The following is a 26,503-nucleotide window of genomic DNA, read 5'->3' as shown; positions in this document are numbered from 1 at the left end:
GGGCACAAGCCCATACTTTCTGACCTGTCACCATACTTCAGATTTTGCTCACTCACAACCAGGCTGTTTTTCATTTAAGCCAATGTCCCTACTGCACCTTTGTGACAGTAACAGAGACAGAGGCAGGTGTGGTGAAAGCTCAGAGACAGGTATTCATGCCCTGTTTGGTGGAAATCAAGAGCTGGAATAATAGCATCTTCAAATACCCAATTATATTTGTCCACCACTGTTTCCAGAACTGCTATTGTTAACTGTGAGGAGGGTGTGGGCCCCTGTTAAAACAGCAATTGCCGTCACATTACCATTACATAGAAAGACAGACCTATGTTAGACTAAAAGCTTCATTCAAAGAAATTCATGGTATTTCAGGCATTGTTTGAGAAAGGCTGTTTTATTTAGTGCTGTAACAACTGCATTCTGCAGGCCCGTGCAGATAACAGCGACTTAAACTGGATGCAGAAGTACTACAGCTGTGCCCAAACACAAACTTGGTCAAACTGTTGTAACTTTGTAGTTTGGATGCCGACTGAATGTGTTGTGGTTTGTGTCTTACCAGACGTGGACTTTGACAGCAGCTCTGTCAGAAGGAAAAGCATTTTCACCAAGGTTTTTCTACAGTCTCCACAACACCACAGTCTAAGCCTTTAACCAAGTTACAACTGCAGTGTGCAATTGAGAGGTTCCATCACCTGTTCATAGGACCCAGTTATGCCTCCTCAACAAATGGTTCTAAGCCACATTCAGACTGATGAACTTTTGCATAGTTTGTGTCTTTTATACTTCTTTTGACCTTTTTTAAATTATTTGCCACTTCTTTTATTTGAATTGAAGTGGCATTATTAACCTTTCCATGTAGGTTGCTTTGTAACTTTAATTAAACCTGTTGTATATGTACTATATCAACGACTATAAAAAGATTCTTTATATGAAGGTACTATATGTAGCCTCAGTTCTTCAACCTAGTGATGGTTTTACAGCTTTTGGTTGCATTCATCCATACGTAGAAGAAATTTGATTTTTAACAATATCTTTATTCTTTTAACTAAAGCGAAACTCACCAACAAACTCTTCTCAGCTGAAAAATCACCACACTTCCCTTAAAACTCAAGGAGAAAAACGGGTTACCCCATATTGGACCACCTGGTTTTTTGTTTTTGTTTTTTGTCTTTTTCTTTTCTTTTATCTTTTGTCATGGAAATTGTAGTAATGTGTCTGACAGTTTCTAAGGGGTAGAATTTCTTAGAATATGTCCAATAACAGCCAGTTATAATTTAATGATGATTTAACCATTTATTACCTTTTTTCATACAAATGATTGGCAGGCAGAAACACAAAACGCGGCCATGACAGCGCTGAAAAATTTGTCTTTGCTCTCAGTGAAGTAAGTCAACAAACCTGCTAATGGGATCCCAAACTTGTACTACATTGTTGCCATAAACCAGTCACATATTTGCATTTTCTGTATTTCATAAGACAATAATAGCTCCATGAATATATTTTCCCATTCCTTTAATATAGAAACACAAATGTTGCATAATGTTGTTAATGCAGCATATGCAGGTCACATTCATTCATATTTTATGTTATGGTTTTTAATTTCATAACAACACTGGAATATATATTAGCTGTTGCACAGCACAAAGATAATCCCTTCAAGGAAAATCAAAGAACACCATACTGACTTGTAAGGCCACGCTTGTATTTCCTGCATATGCATCGAGTCACCCTCTTTTGTTACTTCTGCGCACATTACTTCTACGCTCTCGCTCATGTCAAATTCATAATCTGCCAATAAAATCTCCAGGTAATAGTTTATGAAGAAGGCCACTGTTCTTAGTCACATGCTTGCCAGTGATATGACTTCCACAGCGTTAGGATGTGATGTCTCCTTGTAGTGTAATGCCAATAAGAAACATTAGGATGTATGTGTGCTTGTAGTGGAAAAAAATCTCTGCTCTAGCTTTCAGATCTGATGCTTTCTAAATGTAAATTTCAAGACAGTCCACAATAACTACTACATGATTGCCAAAAGCATCCACAAAATGATTTGATGTCTGTGTAGCAACTGCACCAGAGTTTCACAGCTGTAGCATCTCTGAAAGTGCTGGACACACTCTTTGTTTCAAGCATAATCCAGCATAAGGTTCACAGAGGAGCATCTATAGAGGTGTATTTTTGGGCCATCTGTGGTATGCAGAGAAGTGCAAACTTGATCTTGTCAGCTGTCAAGAAATACTCTTTATCTACTTCTGGTTGAACTTTTCCTTCAGTATCCTTCTCTCTAACAAGTGATTAATTCCAACCCACCTGTGGCTACATAAACTGTATTCCTGCTGTTCACTGGTGTTGCCCTTTGGTATAACACCCAACTGTGACTTCTGCAAAGATTCATCTGCCTGTGACCTCTGTACAGCTACATCGGGTGGCATGGCTTCATCCATCTTTGATCTCTGGCCAGCGATGTCTGGTGGCATAGCGGGTGCAGTGTTGTTCCCTGGGAGAGCTTGCTATGTATTTGTCCTCCAGTTAAACCGCTCAGTCTGTGTCGCTTTGATTTCTGTTACGCCAAGGTGCATTTCATCGGCTGGTTTGCTTTAAAAAGATATATATATATATATATATATTTATTTATGTAGCTAAAGAAAGACCCAGAAAAAACAATCTGTCAGCAAATGTTGCTGAAGTTGATGTTTGATCTTATTACAGCTGCTGCCCACGTTATGTAAAACCTCCTTGTTACTCTCTTACTTGCAAGAGCATTTATGGCATTTGATAACAAAATAAGTATTCAACACTCACATTCATTTGGTTGTTGTTTGTTGCATAATACAGGCAATACAAAAATATGGAATATATATATATATATATATATATATATATATATATATATATATATATATATATATATATATATATATATATATATGTATATATATATATATATATATGTATATATATGTATGTATGTATGTATATATATGTATGTATGTATGTATATATATATATATATATATATGAAAAATATGTGTTGCTCAAGGTTGCTAGCTGTCACCCTGTGAACTCCATCCCAAACAGGTTTGCATGGAAGACACTGAAATGTCTGCAAACACTCACCATTTACTCTCGAGTCTGTAGTGAAACTTGAAAGCGTGTGACTCAAACCAAAAATGGAGAATGCTCGTCTTCAACCAAGATGATGGGCTTCACCGCTGCAGCCATGTTTCAGTAGACACAACTTTTAGGCTGAAGGCCCACCCACAGCTTCACTACATTTTGCTGAGGAATAGTGGTGTGTGTTTGCAGACAGGTCTGTGTGCTCCATGCAATTTACTTTGAGCTTAGACCAATACCTAGGCCTTTGTTTTTATTCCAAATTGATTTGTTATTGGGGCATTTATAAATGCATCACATTAATAATCTTAAGTTGGTCTTTTGCAGGTTGAGGCTGGAAAAGGGAAGAAGGCGAAGTACCAAACCTACCAGCGAATTGCTCTGATTCTCGCTCTGGTCTTCCTGGTTTTGGCTCTCTGTGTTTTCAGCCTGAGATATCTGTGGGGCCCCAGCCTGGGGAAGGTAAGACTAAATATCATCTCCGTGATATATGCCAGTCATTAGCCTTATTGCCACCATCTGTGGTAAGTGGATTCTTCATGAGAGACAGATGAAAGCCGCCCTGAGTTTCCACATCAGGTTACATCAAAGAAAAAAAAAACTATGTGAGAAAGGAAAATGGATGGCCACACAAAAGAGCTCGAGGCAGTCTCTGCAGTCTGTATTGTATTCTTGTAGATTAAAAGATGTGTGGGCTATGGAAAAGACAGCTGTGTTTCGCTCTGCTCGTGTTTTGGCTGTCAGATCTGTAATTTTATGAATTCTTGGCCCAAACCACAAACCACTTTTTACTATTGTAAATGTTGCCCTGTTGCATTTATCTGCTTTCTGCTCACACTGTAAATATGGTCTCACAATAACAAACCGTGATAACTCAAAGCTGACCCTAATTGCTGTTGACCAGAGTGGCTGCAGCAGGACTGAAGCCTCTTGGCAATGTAATTGGGATAAACTCTTGTCCTGGCAATTCATCTTGTAAAATCCAATTCAATCACACTTGATGGAGAATATTTTTACTCTCCTCTTTTCCCCTGATTTTCCCAAGGGGCCAAAAAAGCTAATTTACTCGGGCTAGAAGGAAAAGTACAGTACATCAATAATTTCACATCTAGAAATTGGATGCTCTATACATTCTGAGCTCAGCTGGTAACGAGACAGAATGATTTAAATGAAATGATGGTTAAAAATTAGTACATATTTCAGACCTGAAATCATAAGGCTGCTTTGTGTGAACTCTAAATGGCATGAAATGAAGAGAGGGATGTATAGTCTGCTGCTGTTATACCAACATCTTTGTTGATAGCTAATAAACATTAATTCACAACATCCTTTGCCACTGTTCTTCTATGTCTGCTTCCATTGAGGTACAAATTTCAATTGCAGACAGTCCCTTCTAAGCTCAGGTTAAGCAATGTTCAGCTGCACTTCCTGTAAAGACGGTGTTGTCCACGTTCTCTCCTTTCAACATAGATATGAATCACCTTTGAGCCATCTCCTTTGTCCTTGTTAAATATTTCATGCCGGAGGTAGAGCAGTCATTATTTCCACTTTAATAAGCTGTGATCATTCTCACGTGGCACAAAATGTGTTGATGGTAGAGGTTGCCCAGGCGATGAATATCAAACCTGCGGACCCTGGGTTTTGCTTTAATAGGGTCTGGGGGGAGGCTCATTGTCTGGCCTCCGCATCAGGGAGTGAGACACAGTTACTTCAAAAGAGAGTCGCCTGTCTGTCAGATAGGAAGGAAGCTTCCTCAGTCACAGTACAACTCAGTTATGTGTTCATAAAAACAAAACTACAAACACTGCGCTGGAAATAAAGAAATTGATTGAAACAGTGGATTGATGGATGGATTGATTAATTCTCCTGCATCCTCGTAGCAGCCAATGCCTCGGTTCGTGAAAGGGTGTGAGATCATATGCAGCAGGATGCTTTTTGACTCACTAGCTAATCCTGAGCAGCGTCTGGCAGCTATGTGTATAGACCCTGGGCAGCAGAGCACAGCATTAGAAGCCGAGGGGAGGGATCCTAATCTATTTTAGGAAATAGTTGTGTGTGGGAGGGTGGGGAGGTTGTCTTATATGGGGCACAATAAGATCAGCATTCTGGGGATAGCTCAAATTCAGCTTAAGCATAAGGTTTATATGAGAGTGCCCATTTGAAATACATAGGTTTTGATATAGACAAATGCTGCACATGCTTGTACATGTAACTCTGGTTCCCCAGCTGCATGCATATGAGTTCAAATCAAGATTGGCTACAGAGTCTGCACATGCACAAAATTCGCCTCATATCAAATATTCGTGTTTTACCTCAGGCCCAATTTTGTTTTTATACACCTTGATTATTTTGTTGTGAGTTCCACATTTTTGGAAATATTAAATGTAGTGATATCACACACCTCAGGAATGCTGAATGCCACTTGCCTTTCGGTGCTCAAGTAACTAGAACATGCATTTGAATCTTGTTTAAACTCAACAGTGAGGTGAGCATTATCATGTAGGGTCTATTTACTTCTGTATCGTCTGTACTACACCTGCTCTAGGCAGAAGAATGCATCTACCCACAATAAGAGGCTGACATTCAAGACAGGAAGACAGGTTGTAAACAGTGATGGTGTCCCTCTCAGCTGTGCTGTAATGTAAGCTACCTGCATCCTTCTTTTGATTCGTTCTGGTTCGCAACTGCTCACAACTGCTATGGGTTCTCAGGATGTCTGCTGGAGACAGCAGCCCATAGCACCAAACTTTGACAACACACACAAAGCGAATAAATAACGCTTTAGAGCATAGCAAAAACATCTGTATTTAATTTGGCGGCCTCAACTGTCAATAGTAGGTGAATCAAATCCCAAAGTCCTCCACAGAGATATAAGATTCCTTCTTACGGGCTCATTTTCCACTAATCAATGTTTTCATTAGGAATGTCTTAAAATGTTTTGGAGTTCTTTATCTGCCAACAAAGATACCAATATACGAAATATTAGATAATTTTTTCCGTAAATATTAGTAAGTGACATGTCTTATTTTTCACTATGGGCCAAATATCAAAAGATAAATAAAGCCAGATCAAATTATTTTTTAGGAAACTAGAGCCAGATATGTATTTCGGGTGCAAAACAGCAAGAGTAAACGACTTCCACGTCAACAAAAAGACAAGCATATGCAACTGTTTGACCACAAATTTGTCCTAATAGCTTCATAGTGTGTTAAGTTATCATCAGCTGTTGTGTCAAATATTCAGTTAATGTAATTACCCAGTATGGGGGGGATTAAATAAAAAGTCTGATTGCACAGTGTCACCAGAAAACAGAAGTTTAATAATTACTCAGTTTTAAAGTGAGTACAAAACACATTTATGAGGAACTCATTAAAAAAAGAAAACACTTTAAAAGTGTAAAGCAAAAGATTCACAAGCAGAAAACGAGTTGGTTGAGAACATTCCTGATGTGGTCTCTTCACAGTTTGAAACTTGTTCTCACTGTTTCCTCCAGCTGTTTTAACAGATCCTGAATATGAGAGGTGCAAAGTAGATGCTCGAATAGCGTCTTGGCGACAGTTAAAATTATACTCGAATGAAAAATACGGCGGAGCACATGATTAAAAACATGTTTTTACTTTTTAATAACCTACAGTGGATGCGCTACTCTTTGTTGGTCACAGCAACAGCTTTGCATTTAACCACCAAAGGAAGCTGAATGCGTGCTCAGATCTTATTGCTATAATACTGGGTAACGTAACTCCCTCATTACGCAGTATTTTAGCAATGTAACTCCCTCACTGTATGTGCTCAGTCGGTAGTGCAAACTATGTACCTTTATTAAAAAAACAAATCCAAAAAGCTACTAAAACACGCATACTTATTACACACCGCATATTACATAGATCGCTGACCTTAGCATTGCAATTAGAAGTCAAAACCACAGCACAGCTTCAGCCATGAACGCTTATGTTGTCACAGTTCACCAAAGGATTGTGACCTTTATGTGGTATAAATAACCGCATAAAGGTAATTTGCTCGGTGCATTGTTTTTCAGTATGACATGATAACCACTGGAGAGCTTCTTTTAATTACCTGCAAACATATGTTATTACAGAGGCCTGGGGAAGATACCCTGCTATCATTTTCTCTGCCTGTGTGAGCTTGTGTTTGCGATAGAGAGGGAGAGAGAGAGCGAGAGGGCGTGGTTGCGCTTGTCTACATGCGATTGTTTGCGTGTCAGCGTGCATTGTGTGTTTCGGTGTGTAGATTAGGTGCCTCTGCATTCTCTTTTGGCTTACGGCAAAGTTCTGTTTACTATGTGCTCATTATTGTTCTGGGCCACAAGTCTCACTGGGGGATTTTGCCTCCTTGTAAATTAATCCTCTGTTATTACCAGTTTACATCAGCAACTCTGTGAAAATGAAATCTGGCGGTGAATCCAACAGAAAAGTGAGAATAATTTGCCTTAATTAAATTATTTTTATAAACAGTTCCTCTGACAAAAAAAAGGGATTAAACCTAGACAGTGATGTATGCTGTGCATAAAGTCTGTGGCACATAGTATACAAAATCCACATTTTCATGTCATTAAAAGTGATATATTTGGTACTATTTTTAATTCATGAACCACTTTCAGGAAGATTATTTGCAGCCAGCAGCAGACCCAGAGTAATTGTGAGGCTGTAGACATTGTAAACCAGTTTTTCCTGGGGAACCTTGAATGGCTCGCAGGTGCTATTGGTCTGTATGGCAAAACTGCCTGAGAAATACATGAATGTCAAACCAGAGGAAAGTGGTCCATTATTCAAGCTGAAATTGCATTGCTCACCTTGATTCCTTTCCCTCTCTGGTCCCAAGGTAGCTGCTGAGTTGTCGCTCCTGATGGCCTCTTAAAGGCCTCACTGTCAGGACCGGCTTCTTTAATGAACACTGCTGCGCCTGGTGCTTTTCCACTGGTCACAGGTGTATGGCTTTTCAAGGCTGGCCCCCAACCCCCACCCCCTTTGTTTATTTATCGTTCGTAGGCTGTATACACCCAGCAGACCCCACAGTGTCCAGCTGTCAACATGCAGCAGGGGAGGACACACAAGATTTGATCATGATATGTTTTTGTCTTTCTGTCTCGCTGCTGCTTTTTTTCTTATATTTTCTCAATGAATAAAAGAAGACGATGCAAACTTCTCCTCAGGAGTGTAAGGAGTTTGTTTACTCAGTCTGATGCGAAGGAATTATTATTCAGAGGAAGCAACAGGGCTTATCTAAACAGCTGGTTTGGCAGGACCTTTTGGGAGGGCTGCTTCTCAGTCAGTAATCTTTTCTGATTTTACATGTCAGGCTCATTCATTCATTAGCAGGCCAGTGTCCACTGGTGTTTCTCCCTGGCTGTTAAATTAGGCTGCAGTGGGCTCCCTCCTAAGATGATGCATTATGCCTTCTACTTGGGTAAGAGGCGGAGGGTGGGAAGGGTGGCAGACCAGGAAAAACAAAAGAGAGTTGTTTTAAATTGTTTCCAGTGGAGTGCCTGAGGTAGGAAGGCTTCATGGCAGTTGTTACACATTCCTTTCTTCTGGGATGGTGACTGCAACAGAGAGCGTGACAGCATTGCAAAGCCCACCGGGAGTCATTCATTGTGCCAGGGAGCATTTTAGTGTGTTTGTGATTTCATTTTTAGACGCCTGAATAATATTTGTGTAGGAAAGATCAGCATCTTAATTGTCAGCGCTTTATTTTGCCAATACTTCAGCAGCTCATGTGCAGCATTTTGCATGCGCGCCGCGGTGAGTTAACAGACATAAATGCACGCCTTCTTTTTCCACACTCTGTTTCCCCTTCCTCCCTGTCTCACTAGTGTGACTGCCAAGTAGACTCTCTGCTCTGTTGTACAATTTAGAATGTGATTGAGCTTTCACATCCACTTTCACTCTCCCGGTAAGTCTGCATCTCTTCTAGCCTCAACGTGCATTCACAGACACAATGCTAAAGCAGAAGCTGCAGACTGGAAACACACTGTTCATCTTTTCTTTCGCGATATATTTGAGACTGCAGACAGAGATGTTGCCGTTGTGTCATTACATACTCTGATGAATCATATTTTTAGAAATGAGTTAATCTTCAAGTGTTGACACAGAAAATGAGTAAAGTAAACCAGGCAGCTCAGCTTTCAGGAATGTAATGAAGCTCATTATAATTAGATATTTATGCCAGATTTTATGTAGCCATAAGTCTCGATTTAAAAAACTAATATGCCATTTTACCAGCGGTCTTATGGGCTAACCTATTGTTACAGCTTTAGTTGCATATCTGACAGTTTGAGACCTTCATCTCCAAGGATGGCAGACAAAACTATGGAAACACACACACACACACACACACACACACACACACACACACACACACACACACACACACACACACACATATCTATATATATCTCTATCTATCTATATATATATGTATCTATATATCTAGAGAGACAGAGACAGAGGGAGAGATATACATAAACTTATATATATTATAAGGACATATATATGGGGAGCATGTTAGCAGCAAGCAGTCCAAATTAAACAACACAAATTACTTCATTTGTCAATGCCATCTAGAACAACACATCCAAAAAATTTTGTGATCAGATACTATGAGGAACATCATTTGTCTGTGCCTTCCAAAACCATTACAAATCACAGCTGAAGAATGGATCGCTTTTATGATGTGATAATGCAGTAGCTAAGGCAAGACACTTCAATGGAAAGCAGTAAAATTTTAAAGTAGTATAACACTTTCGCAGTTCGTTATTTGCCTTGAGAGAACATTTTTAGCATGTTTTGCACGCAGTATGAGGTACTAGATCACATGCATTTGCACTTTACCATTAACATTCTTAACACCAGGTTCAGGATACTGGTTTGATTTAGCTAATATGTATCTATAAGTGGAGAATTTGGATTAACAACTTGAAAGATGCTGTCGCCAGACTCAAAAAAAAAATCAATCACAAGTTTGTCACAGAGCCAACACATAGCTATGGACAGCTATTTACACTCACATTCAGACCTACAACAATTCAGAAGCACCAATTACCCTAACGTGCTATTTATTGTGAGAGGAGTACCCACAGAGAACCCACGCAGGCACAGGGACAACACGCAAACTCCACACAGAAAGGCCCTGCTGGCCTTCAGATTTAAACCCAGGACCTTCTGTGGAGGCATAGTGTGTTTGCACTGGTAAACAGTAGTTAGCACTATGCACTATTTACAGTAAATAATGTATATATAGCAATAACACAGTGAAATTACTCAGTTGCTTACATTTTTTATCATAATTCTTTTTTTTTCTTTTTTCCACACTCTGATAACTTTGGCTGTCATTTTTCTCTCTTTCCTAGACAGACTCTATGTTGTGTGTGTGTGTGTGTGTGTGTGTGTGTGTGTGTGTGTGTGTGTGTGTGTGTGTGTGTGTGTGTGTGTGTGTGTGTGCTTGCACAATTTAGCTTTGAAAGACTGCGCCTGCAGAATAGATAGACAGATATCTGGTAGACATACTTACTGTATTTATGTAGCTCACTATTGCTGTAGAAACACCCAGTGTCATAGGTTTGTCCCCATTACTGGTTAATTAATTATAATTGATACTTATGAAGACACTTGTAAGTATATTTATTAATTAAAATAAAGACGTAAGTCCTTTTGTGAATAACTAGACGTTTTCATACGTTTTATTTTGTAACATGAGGCTATTTTCCAATTCAGGGTCCCAGTAGTGATGAAACCTATCACAGCTTTCACACAGTAGGAGGTGGGTCATGTCATCAATCCATCACAGGACTGATGATATGACCTACGCATCACAATTTCAACTCATGCATTAACATGCATGTCTTTGGACTGTGGGGGGAAGCACACATGGAGAGAAAGGCCCCAGGCAGGCCTGAACCAGGAACCCTCTTCTTTTGAGGCAACACTGCACCACCTGCTTGCTGTGTTTTTTTTCCTAACTATTAATTAATTAAGTAGTAATGAAGTGTATTCATTTTAATTTGAACCGAGTGCAAAGTTCCAATATTCATTTCTGAAAATAACACCTTGATAAAATTTTAATCAAGGGTACTATCTTTAGATAATTGCCTGGAACAGTGGCTGCAACGCACTTCAGTGGTTGTTTTAATAATAGCCATCATTAACGCAATCAGTGACACCCGTACTTTCCCCACAATGACAAGTCAAAAGTATCTGGTTTAAAAAGCTCTGTGAGTTATGTTTAATTTGAAATGATGTAGAAACAAAAGTGTTCTCATGCTAGCGAGGATTTAAAGATTTGAATGGGCATGATTTATTCACAAACCAGAATGACATGTAAAGTACGAGATGAGCAGATCTTTGACAGTGAAGGAAGAAAAACTGGTGACGCTCATTAAGCAAACATGTCAGTCAAATCCAGAGGATGAAGAAGCCTATCTTTCTCTCAAAACCTCTGTCAGCCCTTCGTCAGTGTACTGCCTTTGTCACACACAAAAAAGAAGTCTGGCAGTCTGGCCAAAGTTTAACATGTATTTTTCATTTGTAAAACAGAAAGTAATGAGTAAAATGCATAAAAGATATAGTTGTGCTCTCAAATTCGAATTTGATACTTTTGTTACTACTTTGTTTTCTTTCTGATTGCTCAAAAACCTTGTACATTGACACATCGAGGGCCTTGATATCCATTATGCTTCTAAGGGCTTGGGAACCTCTTCCCTTTCAGTTCATTAGAAACTAAATGAAAACAGCCTTTAGTAACCTCGGACAATCCCATTTCATGCTATATGCACTGTATTTTCATGCTGTTAATTCCTCTCGAAATCCGTGTTTGACACACAGCATGCTGTCATTTTAAAAGAGCCATTAAAATTTAACATGCATTATATATTTCAAAGCATTTAATGCACTGAAGTATTTGTGATTTTTTTTTTTTCCGCTTCTGAATGTATTCACCACAAGCATGATGGATGACATCTGCTGCTAGGCTGCTGTGTCTCATTTGCCCAGAAATTGTACTTTACTTTGTCAGCTGATGTTGATAGAGCTTGTCGAGATCCTTTTCCTGCGGCAGCAGGACTGACCCACCGACCTGCATGAGCAGTTGCAACATTAGTGGATGAAATGGAAGGTGACTAATTCATGTTAAATATTGGAAGAGTGGGATGGTTGTTTAGACATTTCTGCGAGTACAAACTTGACAGTTCTTTTCTAACTGGTTACACCAAGGCTCTGAGGCTTCTTAGAGTGCGGTGTGTCCTTTTGTCTCTTGCTGAGATAATGTGGCTCTCATTAGCTGTCTGGTAGGAGCAAATAATAGCCTGGGTGAAATGTTGCAGGGTTTAATTAAAACAATGCTGTCGTACACTAAACATTAATATCAAAACTCATTCCTGCTGTGAAAGACTTTTAGGCATGTGCACATGGTCAACTCAAGCTGCTGAAGTTCAAATTGAGCATCAGAACGGGTAAGAAAGGTGATTTAAGTTATTATGAATGTGGCATGGTTGTTGGTGCAGCACTAGCTGGTCTGAGCATTTCAGAAACTGCTGATCTACTGGGTTTTTTCCTGCACAACTGTCCCCAGGATTTACAGAGAATGGTCTGAAAAACAGAGAAAATAACCAGTGGGCTGCAGTTCTCTAGCCAAAATGCCTTGCTGATGCCAGAGGTCAGAGGAGAATAGCCATACTGCTTCTAGTTGATAGGAAGGAAACAGTATTACAATTTATTACAACCAAGGTATGCAGAAGAACATCTCTGAATGCACAATAGCTTCCTGCTGTGGTGACCCCATGTGAATAAGGGAACAGCCAAATGCAGCTTCTAGCATCATTAAAGCACCACAGCCTATCTGAGTACTCTTGCTGAGCGTCTCCATCCCTGAACACATGACCACAGTGTGCCCATCTTCTGACAGCTGCTAGCAGTAGGATGTGTCACAGAGCTCAGATCATCTCAAACTGGTTTCTTGAGCTACCACAGTCACCTGATTTCAGTCCAATAGATCAGGTTTGGGATGTGGTGGAAAGAAAGATTTGCATCATGACTGTGACGCTATCACGTCCATGTGAACCAAATTCTCTGAGGAATTTTCCAGCACCTTTTCGAATCTATGCCATTAAGAACTTAAGCAGTAACAAGGTATACCTAATAAAGTGTCCAGTGAGTGTATTTATAAAGGTATCTTTAAACGGCCTCGAATAAATCATCAATCCATGTTTATTGATAACTGAAAGAGTGGCCTGTCTGTGATTTAGACTCATGCTTTGAAGACGAATCCAAAGGTCGCTGGCATTCATTAATAATTCTCTCTGTCTGTGAAATCAAAGGAAGAGAACAATTAAAAAAACTTTGTAAAACTTGACACCATGACATTTTTCTATCCTAAATTTCAATAAGCACCTTCATTTTCTTTCAAACCATAGCCACGATCCAGGGTCCAGAACACAAGTGGTTATTACAGCACCGATGGCACTGAAGGTCTCATCAGCACAGTATTAATTTTAATCCAAACTGCAATCATTGCCTGGTATTTAGCACTTGTTTCATATGACCATGAGCATTTTCCATATTCTCTTTTTTAAACTTCCATGTCCTACCATGAACAAATGAGAAATACAAGTTGAAGGATAAGTTGTTGAAAATAGGATATCATATCCTCTTCCAAATTATACGGAGTGGATTCAAGTTCTGCTTTCAGCCTTAAACAGACAGACTTTTAATCAAGCATTACATGGATTTACTCTAAAAAAACAAAACATCTTCAGATTTACCGCGTGGGATTTATCATCTTTCTGTCATTCTCGACAAACTATCAGTGAACCTACAATAGGTCAACACCAAAATCCACATCGGTGCACGACTCAGAGTAATCGGTAAGTTGTCAGCTCTAATTATTGTAAAACTATTCAGTAAGTCTCTAAGTAAATTGCCAATAAGTGTCTCCAATACTTCCAATACTTGATCTGAACTGGCCACAAACAGGTGGTTAATGGAAATGACATTGGCTGTTAGTCAAGCAGAGGCTTTTAATGTTTATACTTTAACCAAAGCAGCCTTTTTACCACAAATGACACGGAACAAGAACCTGATCATTTACCTCAGTCAGAGAAAAACAATCACCTGCTTGTTCCCATATAAGCACATCAAATTCTCTTATTTTCTGCTCCCAGCCAGTGGTAAAAAAGACTAAAAAGTGACTAATTTGCATGTGTTTCACCAGTGGCTAAACACGATTTGGGTTTGATAAAAGATTGTGCTGAAAAAAAAAGGCTGGAAAAAAAAAACATGTCAAATGATGATGCCCCTGAGTTTTGTGGGGGGGGTTGATAGCATGAGACAATGTTAAGCTGTAAAATCACAAACCCACACCATTGGGAGCATAATGTGTTTTGTTCCCCCTGTGGGTCTTCAAAGTATTTTTCATTGTTATTAAAAAGAAGGGCAGACCAGCACTGACATGCAACCCACACAGGGGCCATGGCAACAGACCAAGAGCTTCTCATCAGTACCCATAGTCTCAGTGTGATAGCCCAGTGTCTCTGCATAGGACTATCACTCCTTCTTTTATTGTGTCTTCAAGGCAGAAGCATGGTGTAAACAATGTTTGAACAATTATGAGCCTCTGTATCTCCCAGCAGCTTTGTTAGGAATTGTTCTAACATGTCTACCTTGTTACAGGCATAGCTAGCTTGATCTGTATGTTGCAAGGTGCAGATGAAGTAGTGCTGGGGGGATTGTGAGTATGTCATATGTGTTGTGATCATTAAAGAAAAGACATGGCCGTGCTCTTGTTGGCAGCACCAATTTGATCATTGTGACTGAACCACAAATGTCTGCCCGACTTTATGCTGTTACTATTTGTAGGAGAAAGAGTCTCTTCGCATTTTTGCAGGGAGCTGAATGTACACTGACTTCTTATTGCTTTCCATGCACTTTTTATGCATAAGTTGGCAGACAGATAAATGCACTACACGCACTACAGATAAATAGCAAGGCGACTATCTATTGTCATCAGCTGGTAAATTGCCAGTGAATTTAAATGTGTCACAACCTCAATACTGGGTGAAGCCGGGCAAATGGAAAGCATTTTTGCTCTTGTGTACAACAAGAAGTTTAGCCTTCATTGACTTTTAGTAGAATGCTATTTTGACTTTTTTTTAATGGCTTAAGTGGGTTAAAAACTTTCCAGGTGCCGTTAATGCCGTTCATCTGGCCAAATTATTGCCCTCCGTCTAAATGATCCAAAGTGCAGCTTTACAGCTCTCACAATCTGTTTCTTAAATGCCACTTAGCTGCTGGATCCCAGAGTGCATGCTTGTTGATTTATTAGGAGGTGGAATGGCTGAAAACCAGCAGGGCGACAAGGAGACGTATCCACTATAGAGGTCACTCCCCTTGTGACTGTCTGCCGTATATTCCAGAAGCTTTGAGTCCGTGCTCGCAATCTTTTGTCTGCCGAGGTCTGTTTCAGATACTGAGATATGCATCTGAATGCATCTGAGTCTCTAGGGGATACCTTTGATGAATATTTCATAAACCACAACAGCCCTTTTATTACAGGAGATTGGTCGTATTCAAATAATGTGTTCACCTCAACAATAAGCAACAGGATTCATTTAGCGCTCCTGACAAGCAGCAGATTGTTCTTCAGCTCGCCACAGTGGTTACTTGGCAGGGAAAGACATAAAGGGAGGATGCAACATTGAACAATGACAGGGAAAAAAAGAGTAATGGCACGATGCAGTCATAGCCCAGGCCTTTGTGTTGTTTAACTTCCTGTCTGGTTTTTACTACTTTTTCCTTGTTGCTGATACTGTGGAATCCATATCTATCTCATGCTGGCTTGTGGAATGTGGAGAAGGTTTCATCATTTGTCATGTCCCACAAAGGTGGTTGAACACAATCATTAAAGGCTGTGTGAAATCCGTCTATTCTCTCTACCATTGGCAGTTGCAGATAAAGAAGTACACCTTTTGGACTTTTTTTTTTTGTGTTATTAAGATGAAGAGAGAGGAAAAAGGCAGCATCTTCCTTCTAGTTTCAAGTTTTGCTTTAAAGGTATTTTCAAAGTGCATCAAACTTCGGTTTAATCTAAACAAGGGTAGGGCTGCTGTTACATTTCACAGAACATTCAAGTGTTTTTTGAAAACCCCATGTATGCGGCATATTTTTAGAGCAGTAGATTGGGTGTTGTGGATTTTGTAACTGCAAAAACATATGAAATAAGGAAGGAAAATGTGCACTTTTATCAAAGAGTCCCAGAAAAGATCATATTCCCTGAGCTATTGTGCAAGGAAAATATAACCCTTTGTTGTTTTCACCTTGATTTTTATTGAGATCATAGAAACAAACAACACATCGAACAACAATACGTCCCAGTCCCCGAGTTTGTTTCACAATAGTGTGTTGACCAATACTACTGAATAGCTCCCAAAGTCCCCCCTGCTCTCTTCCCTCCTGAATGCAGCTCTATTGTGGGCACAGTAGCAGGCATCATGGTGATTTATTGCCAGAGAGAGCTCAAGTTGTTTAAAATGACTGGTGTGATTAGTCATATATGCTTCGGAGCTGAAAAGGGGGGAGCACAGTGCTCCTGTAAATTAACAGCAGCTGCAGACTGTAGTGGTCCACAGCAAGGTGGTCAAATGTGGTAAGCATCAGAGTTGCTGGGGGGACAAGGAGAGAAAGTGGGTCATTACATCCCTTTCAGGTATGAGTAGGCTGACAGGAGCGAGGGGTAGGCTCCGTTCAAGATTCACAGGCTCTGCAATGGATTAAATTTCAGCAATGAAAATAAAGCAGGAGAAGTATGATAGTCTTTGACTTCTGCCAAAATTCCACTTGAGGTTCTGCTCAAATACTCTCCATGAACTATATTCCACAAGCCCTCAGATATCTTTACGCACCATTATTCCTGACAAAAAGGTGCTCTTAGAAGTACTTTTCATTTGGTAACCACATTTTTACATTTTCTTTAAAGTGCTCCTGTTTTTTGTTTGTTTTTGGGGGGCAGTTCAGCCTGAAAATGGGTCTAAAAACATTTCTTCTTCTAGCTGCCTTTATGTTAAATCAACAGAGAACAATGATTTTCATTCTGCTTGCAGTGTTTCTCTGGAGCAAGTATGCTTATTTACTACATTTTGAAGGTTTAATGAGAAAACTAATACCACTCTTTTGTCTGTGGAATAAGTATAGATCTAATTGCAAGGAATTAGTTTAGCATGAAGACTAATGGCAGAGGGAAATCTGCTTTCCAGAAACACTGGTCATTGTGCAGTCTGCGAAAACAGGAATGTTGTTTGTTGTTGTTTTTACAGATTTTTACTACTAGAGAAAAAGTTATTTGTCTGCGTCTTTGTTTTACAATGCTATACGGAGTAAACAAACAGGATTTACTGGTGCACAAAGCCTCTCAGTATATGATTAGGATACCTATCAAGTTTTTCAATAGTATCACATCTAAGCAGATATATTTTTAGACAGTAGGTGTTGGCAGTGTGATTGGCATTGGCTTTGGCTTCACACTTTTTTACTGATTGACAGTTGGAGGCCCTAAAATTTGCTGTTGACTGTCATGGGATACCAGCTAAAGCCCTTTCATGTAGGATTATTGTAACTTGGGGATCTTGTGTGATTTACAAATGACCCCATATGTCTGTGTTTCATGCAGGTCACTTGCACAGGATAAGCAAAGTCTGTGATTTACTCAAACCTACTGACACTATCCATATATATATATACACCAAATACTGACTGGAAATCGTCTGCTATACTTCTATAGTATCTTACTAATAATAGGCCGCTACATAATCACTGTTGAGTCTGCTGAAAGACAGCAAAATATTCCTTAATACATGCTGTCATGCATGTCATCCATCTCATGGTTCACTTTTCTGATAGATTTGAGCTTGTGCTGTTTATTGATATGAGCATTGAATTTGCCACCAAAGTGCTTTGCAAACTTTCATTTGTAACTGCGAATCGAGCCCAATGGAGCACAAATGAGGCAGAAGAAAGGTGCAAAGAAAACAAAAGAGGTGGGTAAAAAAACAATCCCCTAATTATATCACCTCTGTGTTTGCTGCAATATGATAAATTCATTTGCAGTAGGACTTTTACTTTAAGATTACATCGCAGAGGACATATAATTGCTAAAGATGCCCACTTAATACTAGTCCTATGCAAATAGGAACAATGCACAATTTCAAACAAAAGAAAAAACCCGTTTTTAAAGGTTCAGCAGAAAGTTTTATGAAAAAGGAAATGTTTCATGCCGATAATCTTTTTTCTTTTTTTGTACAAGAACGCTCAATAGCACCCTTTAATTCCAAGACAAAAATTGATTTCACATTTTTCACACCAGCACTCACCATCTCTGCTGTTCTCTTCCAGTATGATATAAACTGATTATGGACATGATCTTGTAAAGTTTGAGCGTTTTTACTGCGAGTGTAAAAACAGCTTATTTCAAGGGGCTGTCTAAATCTTCCCTCAAATAACCTCACACCGTTAAGTATCACAAGTTCGTCGTGTTTAATGACTTTCAGGAGTGTTTCTGCGACAAAAAGCCATAACTCACTTTTTGGTAAATGCACTTTCTATTAACCTTTACTTACACTAAGGTCTGGTTTGTTGAGAATCCCCTGAACGAGATGTATTTCATATCTCTTCTTCTCCCGCAGTGGATTTGTGTGATTATTGAACATCAGTGCAAAACGGCGAGACCAGACAGAAGCTTTTGCTCTTTTCTCCTGTGAGACTGACATTTATCACTTGTGTTTTTGGTTTTCATACACGTGTCTTTGATTAAGCTCCAAAGTAACTCTGCTGGAAATATCTCACAGTGGCATCGCGCTGCCTGTGCTGGCAAGTTAAAATGAGGAAAATGCCCTATCAGACAAGAGACATGTGAGATACATTGCCAGTAGCTGTTTGTTTTAATAGTGTTAATGTGCTTTGGGAAGATGGCTCCATTAAGCTGCTGCATCTTGACACATTGTGGCTTTTTCCTTTGAAAGGCTAATGACCTTAGCATTTTGCTTAACTGGCCTTTGGCACTGGCACCTGTAAAACATTTTATCATCAAATTGATGCTTAAAGTAATTGCTTGGGTAAATTCCCAAAAGCACTTAACACCTCGCGTCAACCTAGTTTTAGCTTTCGGTTTAGTGTTACCTACACCACAAAGCCCAGTGGTGATTTTTGTTTGGAGTAAAATAACATATTAAGTTATGAGTTCAAGCTCAAATAGGCAACAGCATCTAAAACTTCTGCAGAACCAAAGGGGTTATCATCACAATCTCATAGTAGTGAGGACAAGTTTAAACCTCCACTGGTGTTTGTTGGTGCTATTGATAGAACTTCCTGCCGATAAAGAGAAGGCAAGCATGGGCACTGTTACCTAATTACTAGCATGCCCCTATTTACCTCCACATATAACAAAACCGCAGAAAGGCCCATGCTAATTACAATGCAGCAATGTTGCAGTGCCTTACACTTTTTATATTTAGAGCCAGGCCCTAATTTTGCATCCTTTCATTACACACATACTGGGCACACGGATACGGCTTCCAGACAAAAATCCAGACTACATGCTTTGGTTTTCTAATTGGAGGATGGCATTCCTCTGATTTGGCTTCCAGAAAGCTCAGTGTGGCAAATGTTAAGCATATTTTAGAGACTAAATATAAAAACGGACAGATTTGCAACAAACACACACTTGTTCGAGCCTTAAAATGTGGACAGCTCCCAGGGCAGCTTTTGTTTTTTGTGACCTGGTTTCACAGCACCTTCATAACACCGAACCGCAACACTTGTGCTGCTGATAATTGCTGCACATTTGTGGAGCATTTAACCAATGCTGGTCCAAACTTACTTACTGAAAGACAAAAAAATCAATGAATTAACTGGAAAATCTGCATTCTGGCAACACAAATGCCTTATCTCAGCTCTGGTGATTATCAACACATGATAATCTTAAGTAGTCTTTGACAAAATAGTCCCTGTCAATTAGGATTGTTTTCTAATCCAAAACTATGTGATTTAATAGTAACGTGTGTTATAAAAACAAAAAAGGTTAGATATTGGCTACTTGCTTTCCTTATGCATTTTTAGCTTTTTATATGAATATACATAAAAAGATTTAACAGAGGCAGTGCTGATGTATTAATTATCCAATGAAAACAAGAACCTAACCTTCCCTTCAAAACAACTGATACGGCCAAATATTACTTTTTTTCTGTGAGACCAACATTTATCTTTCAAAGGGAATTACATCATATATCAAACATTACAGAGACATCAGAGTCAGTGTTAAATTACCAACAGGCTTTCTGAGATGAGACCGCTCTCCCTGGGATAACAACGGATATTGACATCTTAGGAGGCGGGCTGTTGGCTGCTAAGATGACCAGCTGGTCTCACCCGGCAAGTGAGTCCCTACATCTCATGTCAATGAGACATTGACCACAAATTTTCACAACTAAATGGTTTCCCTTTCTTGTCTTTAGAAAAAGCATTTAAAAAGTATGGTAACCACTACAGAAACAGTTCAATTTTTATCAAATCTTACACTTTGGCTGAGGATGCAAAATGTCCACATTTCTCATTTGAGGATTGTAGAATTTTATTTACAGAATATATTTTTCACAGAGAAAAATATATTTCTATTCAAAGAAATGAATAGAAAACCTATCTGTTGTTACATTTGCATATGCAAAATGTACTTTCCAGTCCCTGGGGTAATTTGATTGATTGCAGTTTTACTTTAGGGTTACAGGCATCAACCCGCAAGCAGTCCACATACAGTGTGTCATGTATTCAGTGTAGCAAAAGTTAGATACATCCATCATTTTGTCCACCATTTCAAGTTTCTAGCTGATATTTTTTCCAGGAAATTACTTTTAACTTCCTCCCTACACCTCACGAAAAAATGTGTTCCACTGTGTATATCCCAAATTTTTAATTCATGATGTTCAGCAAATATCTGTCAATAAAAATAGAAAAGCACAAGAGTGACTGAGCCCAGTGGCACTGGAAAAATGTAGCATCGAGTAAGCTGAGAAAATACTCCATCAGTACTCGTTTCAGTTTGAAGTTCATTCTGTATATCCCCGTCATCCACTCATATTCACAACCTGGAATAGTTTCTGTCTTCAAAAGCCTAAAAATGAGAAGTTTTCTTGTTAGCTGTTTTCTACTACGCAAAAAAAAGTAAAACCCAATATTACCAAAGTGGTGATTAGGCCGATAAAGCACTATATGTGGTGATTTTAACACCAGTTATTGGCCTTCAGATATAGCTTTTGGCTGCAGCAGCCGATGTTTGTCATCAGCCAAAAGTGACTCTCAAACAGCTTCATGTTAAAAGCATTTACCTGCCAAAATACAAGGGTTTTATTATAAAGTAATCACAAGATATGCAAGGTGTTTGTCAGCGAGCTTGGCATTTAGGGCCGTCATTAATCAAAAATGCATCTACACAATAAGGCGAGAGTCATTTCTGACAGATCAGTTCATGAGCAATAACACAAGAAGGAGTGGTCACAGCGAGCTGTTAAATAAAGAGCGGCAGGTGACGGGCCTTTACAAATTAACCAACTTTTCCTTTTACTGTGTCCTGCTGCTTGTGTCCTGTGCAGCATAAGATCAGATCACAGCTGCTCAAAGGATGATGGAAAAGGCCAATTATTTTCTAGTTTCTTTATTAAAACAACATTAGTTTGTCCTTCCCTGGATCTCCGACACCTGAAGTGCAAGTGAAGCCATACTCTAATTAATTCCTGTCAAATTTCCTGCTTTTGGCTTCTGGCCCTTTGATTTGTTTCTCTGCTGGTTGCTTTTTTAGTGTAGGTATCTTTAGGCTTCCACCAATTAGAAGGTGTTTCATGTCTCTACACGATGCCTGAGCTCATCTCTGTGGTATCCAGAGTATTTCCCTGATCTGGCCAATATCTAGTAGAGGGGATTAGAAAATCTTCTCCAGGGGGGCAAAATTGACAGGAATGACAATTGAGTTGAAGGAGTCGCTGATTGATGTTAAATCCGATATTGCTCTAAAGTACAGGTTTGCAGAGATGCCGGCAGCTGAATTTGGATATCACTGCGAGGTCAGTGTTGAGGACTCAGTCGTGAGATATTGAAAAGGAGAAAAAAAGATGACTTTTTGAAATGGATGTAATTTTGTGAATGCCAGACTCTGGTTTTATGTAGACCCAAACTTTGTCATAGCTCAGTCATATTTTTAACAAAATATTTAATAAAGAATGGCTCCTTCTTGAAACGCTGACCAGTTTCATAATATAACATAACAACATGACAGAATGACAGCGATGGAAGAAAATGACTCTCTTTTCAAAGCTATCTGCCAAACACCGGCTGCTGTTTACGCGGCTGAACTAATTAAATCAGTTCACAACTCTGGCATCGGCGGGTCACATTTAATGTTATAATAATCACAGCAGCAACTGATATTGCTGTCATTGTGTCGGTATTTATGCTCACTGTGTGTTTTTATCAAAGTGACAGAAAATCCCTTTTGGGTAAATTAAATTACCCAACTTAGGCGATTGGCGTTGAAATATAATTCGTGCATAGGCAATTTGGGGTTGTTTTTTTATGTGATCTCTGTGGTGGATGTGGTGGTGTCTTCAAAAAAGTGGGGGTGCGCTCCCACCTTTGAACGCTGTACAGTAGGCTGCATGACCAGCGCCTTTAATTTGCGTTTACTGTAGTGGTGCTCACATCCTGTGTCTTGTGTGGTTAAGACAGCACAAGAACCGTGGCTGAGGCCAGTAATGAACAAGAAAACCCAGTCTCCTGCTTCATGTCACTGTTGACTATTTTTAATAAACTCCAAGACCTCCAGTCCTTCCAAAAATCTAATTATCAAGTGCAGTGAGCAACTAAACTCAAGCATAAAAGGCTTAATCATGCTGTTGTTTCCATGAGTGGAGTTTGTATTACAAGAGTGGATAATGGGCAGAAAGCAAATGGAATGCATTTCCAGGAAGCATGCGTTCAATCACATTTTCAATATGCTTGTAGAATTTGAAGCTTTCATACAAAAATACAACAGTAATGGTTGTATTACTTTTTTGGGTTGGGGCTTTATTTTGAAAAAAGTCAAGTATGTAAAGCGCAATATAAGCTGCAAGCGAGGAATTATAAGCACACTGAGAAAAGTGTTTCAAAATCATGATTAAGAACTGAGATGATCGGCGCTGTAGTGCACATTTTTGCTTCTTTTGTGTAAAAAGTAGGCACAGCATCCGTCAGCCCACAGTATTTTCTCTGTGTTTAAAATTCCTCTGCTGTGTTTCATCCTGATTGTGCTGGTGCTAAAAGACTTCTCTCTTCTCTTCTCTTTCAACTAAATTGTCATATACAGCATTAAGTGATTCCCATTATTTGCATGTGAATGTAGTAGGGACTGTACACCCACATACTGTATTTCTACTGTTTGCAACATGTTGCACTGCATTGTGCTGTGCTCCTTGTCAGGTTGTCTTCAGTGAGATTAATGTCATGCACTGCCAATGGGCTCATTTTAGCCTGTACAGACTAGGTTGATGACGCATTAGTGAGTGACCAGTATTTTCTAAATTGAATTTTCTGTGCTGGCGCCTGTCCAGAACACGCTGCCTGTACTCGGCAGGCATCACCAAACAGCAGCCTGCATGTGTTTGGCAGCTGGAGAGCATTCCTACTTCATTTATCCAAATTCTGCAGACCTTGGGAGTTGACAGGCTTGGTAATCAGTGTCCACAAGCATAATCCCCATGGTCTCAAGACACCATACAATCCAATCCCCCCCTTTCTCTCTCTGTCTCTTTTCCTCCTTTCTCTATTTTACATATAAAATCTGTTAAAAATCACCTTGCGAGAGGAAATACATCCATAAATATGCATACCGCACGGTGTCTGTAAGAATGTGTTCATATCTGTGAAGGCCGTCTGCACTGCCGTTTCTGGGTGAGAACTCCATAGCAGCTGTAATTACTTCCTTGGCGGATCCTCATTTTCAAGTAATATTTCCATAGGAACCAGTTTCTGCTTAATGTGTTTCTTAAGATTCTCCTTGGTTTCCTTTCAAGCCTTTAATTTTCTTTGGCTTCTATAAAAAAAACTTCAGTATATGTATATTTATGGTTCTCTTTAATTGCCATTATTCAAGGGGAGGAGTCATTTTTCTGGCAATAACTGTGTTCGCTGTTTGTGAAAGAGGTCAGTTTCTTCAGTTGCAATTTTAAATGTATCTGAGATGTTCCTTTTTCTTTATTCCTGAGGGGGGGAAAAACAGCAGACATTCAGAGTGCTTGGAAGACATTAGCTGTTCTCACGTGATGGCCCCTGTGAGGAGATTTGAGCTCTAAAAAAATGTGTCTGGTGCAGGCTGCCGGAGGACAAAGACCCAGCAACAGAGACAAGGGAACCAGTGAGAGAAAGAAAGCTTCCTCTGCATCACAGAAGAGAAAGCCGGGGTGATCTGGCTCTGCTTTTCTATGCCCAGCTGTTCGAAGTTAAAGCTTTGCAATAAAAAAGACGAGGAGGAAGCCAGATGGTTCCTTTTATACCTGAGACAAACACTGCTGTGAATGTTTTTTTCACTTCTGGTTCTTTTAAGCGTTTGCAAACTACTGCAAAAAATATTGACTAATGATAAGAAAATCCTAGAGATAAAGGTACGGACAAAACTTATATGAACTGCAGTGAATGTGTGTCTGAAATACTCAATCGTTTGACATTGTACAAACAACAGCTACAACAGAGAAGACCTAGAGATGTTAAAGTCTGTGTGACTCAGCGCTCATACAGAACAACTACGTGCAGTTTCATTGAGAGTGCTGCTCAGGGATTTTCTTAAGAATACTTCAAAAAATGTCAGCTTCTTTCAATAGTGAACAGTTAAGTGTTCCATTCAGAGTTTAAAGCAAGCACGGAAAGCATACCATCATTTTTAACCAGCTAAGGTTAGGCGGTGATGTTACGACCCAGTTCAAAAGGCGATAAAATGAAGACTGGCACAAGGACTTTATTTAAACCACTAGTTAGAATCCAGAGGCAATGTGCAAAGAGAAACACAGCTATCCATCCATCGAACCATTTTATGTCACTAATCCAAGTCCAGGTCACAGGAGCAGCAGTCTAAGCAGAGAAGCTCCCTGCCCACCTCTTCCAGCTCCCCAGGGGAGACACCAATGCGTTCCCAAGCCAGCCAACAGATATAATATCTCCAGCATGTCCTCTGTCTGCCCCAGGGGCCTCTTCCAGGTAGGACATGCCCTGTACACCTCACCTAGGAGGTGCCCGGGAGGCATCCTAGTCAGATGCTCAAACCACCTCAAATGGCTCCTTATGTGGAAGAGTAGCGGCTGACCGAACTCATCATCCTATCACTTAGGGAGGCCCAGACACCATACAGAGGAAACAAATGTTTGGTTTCTCCTACCCACGATCTAAGTCACTAACCAGAGCTTGTGAGAGCTATAGAGAGGGTGGGAACATAGATCGATTTGACACAAAGCTCTGTTTTCACCACAATAGCCTGGCAGAGCGTCCACATTGCTGCAGACGTTGCTGTGTCTGAAAACACAGAACGCCTATTTTCAGGACTTTTTCTGATGCTGATTAATGTTTGTTTACTCAAATAATAATGTACATTCCTTCAGTTCAGACAAAGAAACTAAAAAAAAGTCAAACTTTTTTTATCATAAAAATTGTACGTTATATTCTTTAAAAAACACATACACTCAGCAGACACCGTTGAAATTCTGACGTCATCTCCCTGGTCCCAAGTGGTCATAGTATAATGTCAAAAACTGATGGACGTGCATCAATATTGTCTCCAGGCTGAATGGAGGTTGAGACAGATTATCGAATCATCCATCTTCTTCCATTTCACCGTCACAGTGGGGGTGGAGCCTATGTGAGCTGTCAGGGTGAGAGGTTGGGTACACCCTGTACTGCACATAGAGACAGACAACCGTACACACTCACAGCCAATTTAGACTCACCAGTAAAGCTGACATACATGTCTGTGTGCTGTGGAAGGAAGCCACAGTACCACACAGGCACAGGGGGAACATGCAGAGCCCCAGAAGGCGAGTGGATTCAAACCCATAATTGAACGCACACTGTCAGGCAAAAGTTCTGTCACCCCCACCATGTGGACCACCAACACTGCTTTTTATTTAAAAAACACACTGGTATCCTGTCATCTGCTATTAAAGGCAACTTATTATGCTTTTCCTTATTTTTTCTCAAATAGAAATACAGTGAAATCCCATATTAAACGTGGCCAAAGTTTCAAATAATGAGGACGGCATGTGTGCAAGTAATCACTATAAGCCAAAATCCCAGGATTCAGACTGCCCTAAAAGCTCTGTTTCAGA

The 26,503-nt window shown here is 39.7% G+C and overlaps 1 protein-coding gene across 1 annotated transcript in view; it reads left to right on the top strand.

Annotated features, from left to right (window-relative positions):
* Positions 1-26,503, top strand: part of tnmd (tenomodulin) — a 65,610-nt gene that overhangs the window by 5,192 nt on the left and 33,915 nt on the right. Inside the window, exon 2 of the mRNA XM_085433563.1 lies at positions 3,439-3,573. Coding sequence (XP_085289689.1) covers positions 3,439-3,573 — 135 coding nt within the window. The remainder of the gene's footprint in view (positions 1-3,438; positions 3,574-26,503) is intronic.

This window comes from Copadichromis virginalis, linkage group LG2 (assembly GCF_057382275.1).
Source record: "Copadichromis virginalis isolate Kocher_CV1m ecotype Utaka linkage group LG2, C_Virginalis_male_GT1.1, whole genome shotgun sequence".
Lineage (NCBI taxonomy): Eukaryota > Metazoa > Chordata > Actinopteri > Cichliformes > Cichlidae > Copadichromis > Copadichromis virginalis.
Note: the sequence above shows the minus strand (reverse complement) of the source record. Positions and strands in the feature narration are given on the sequence as shown.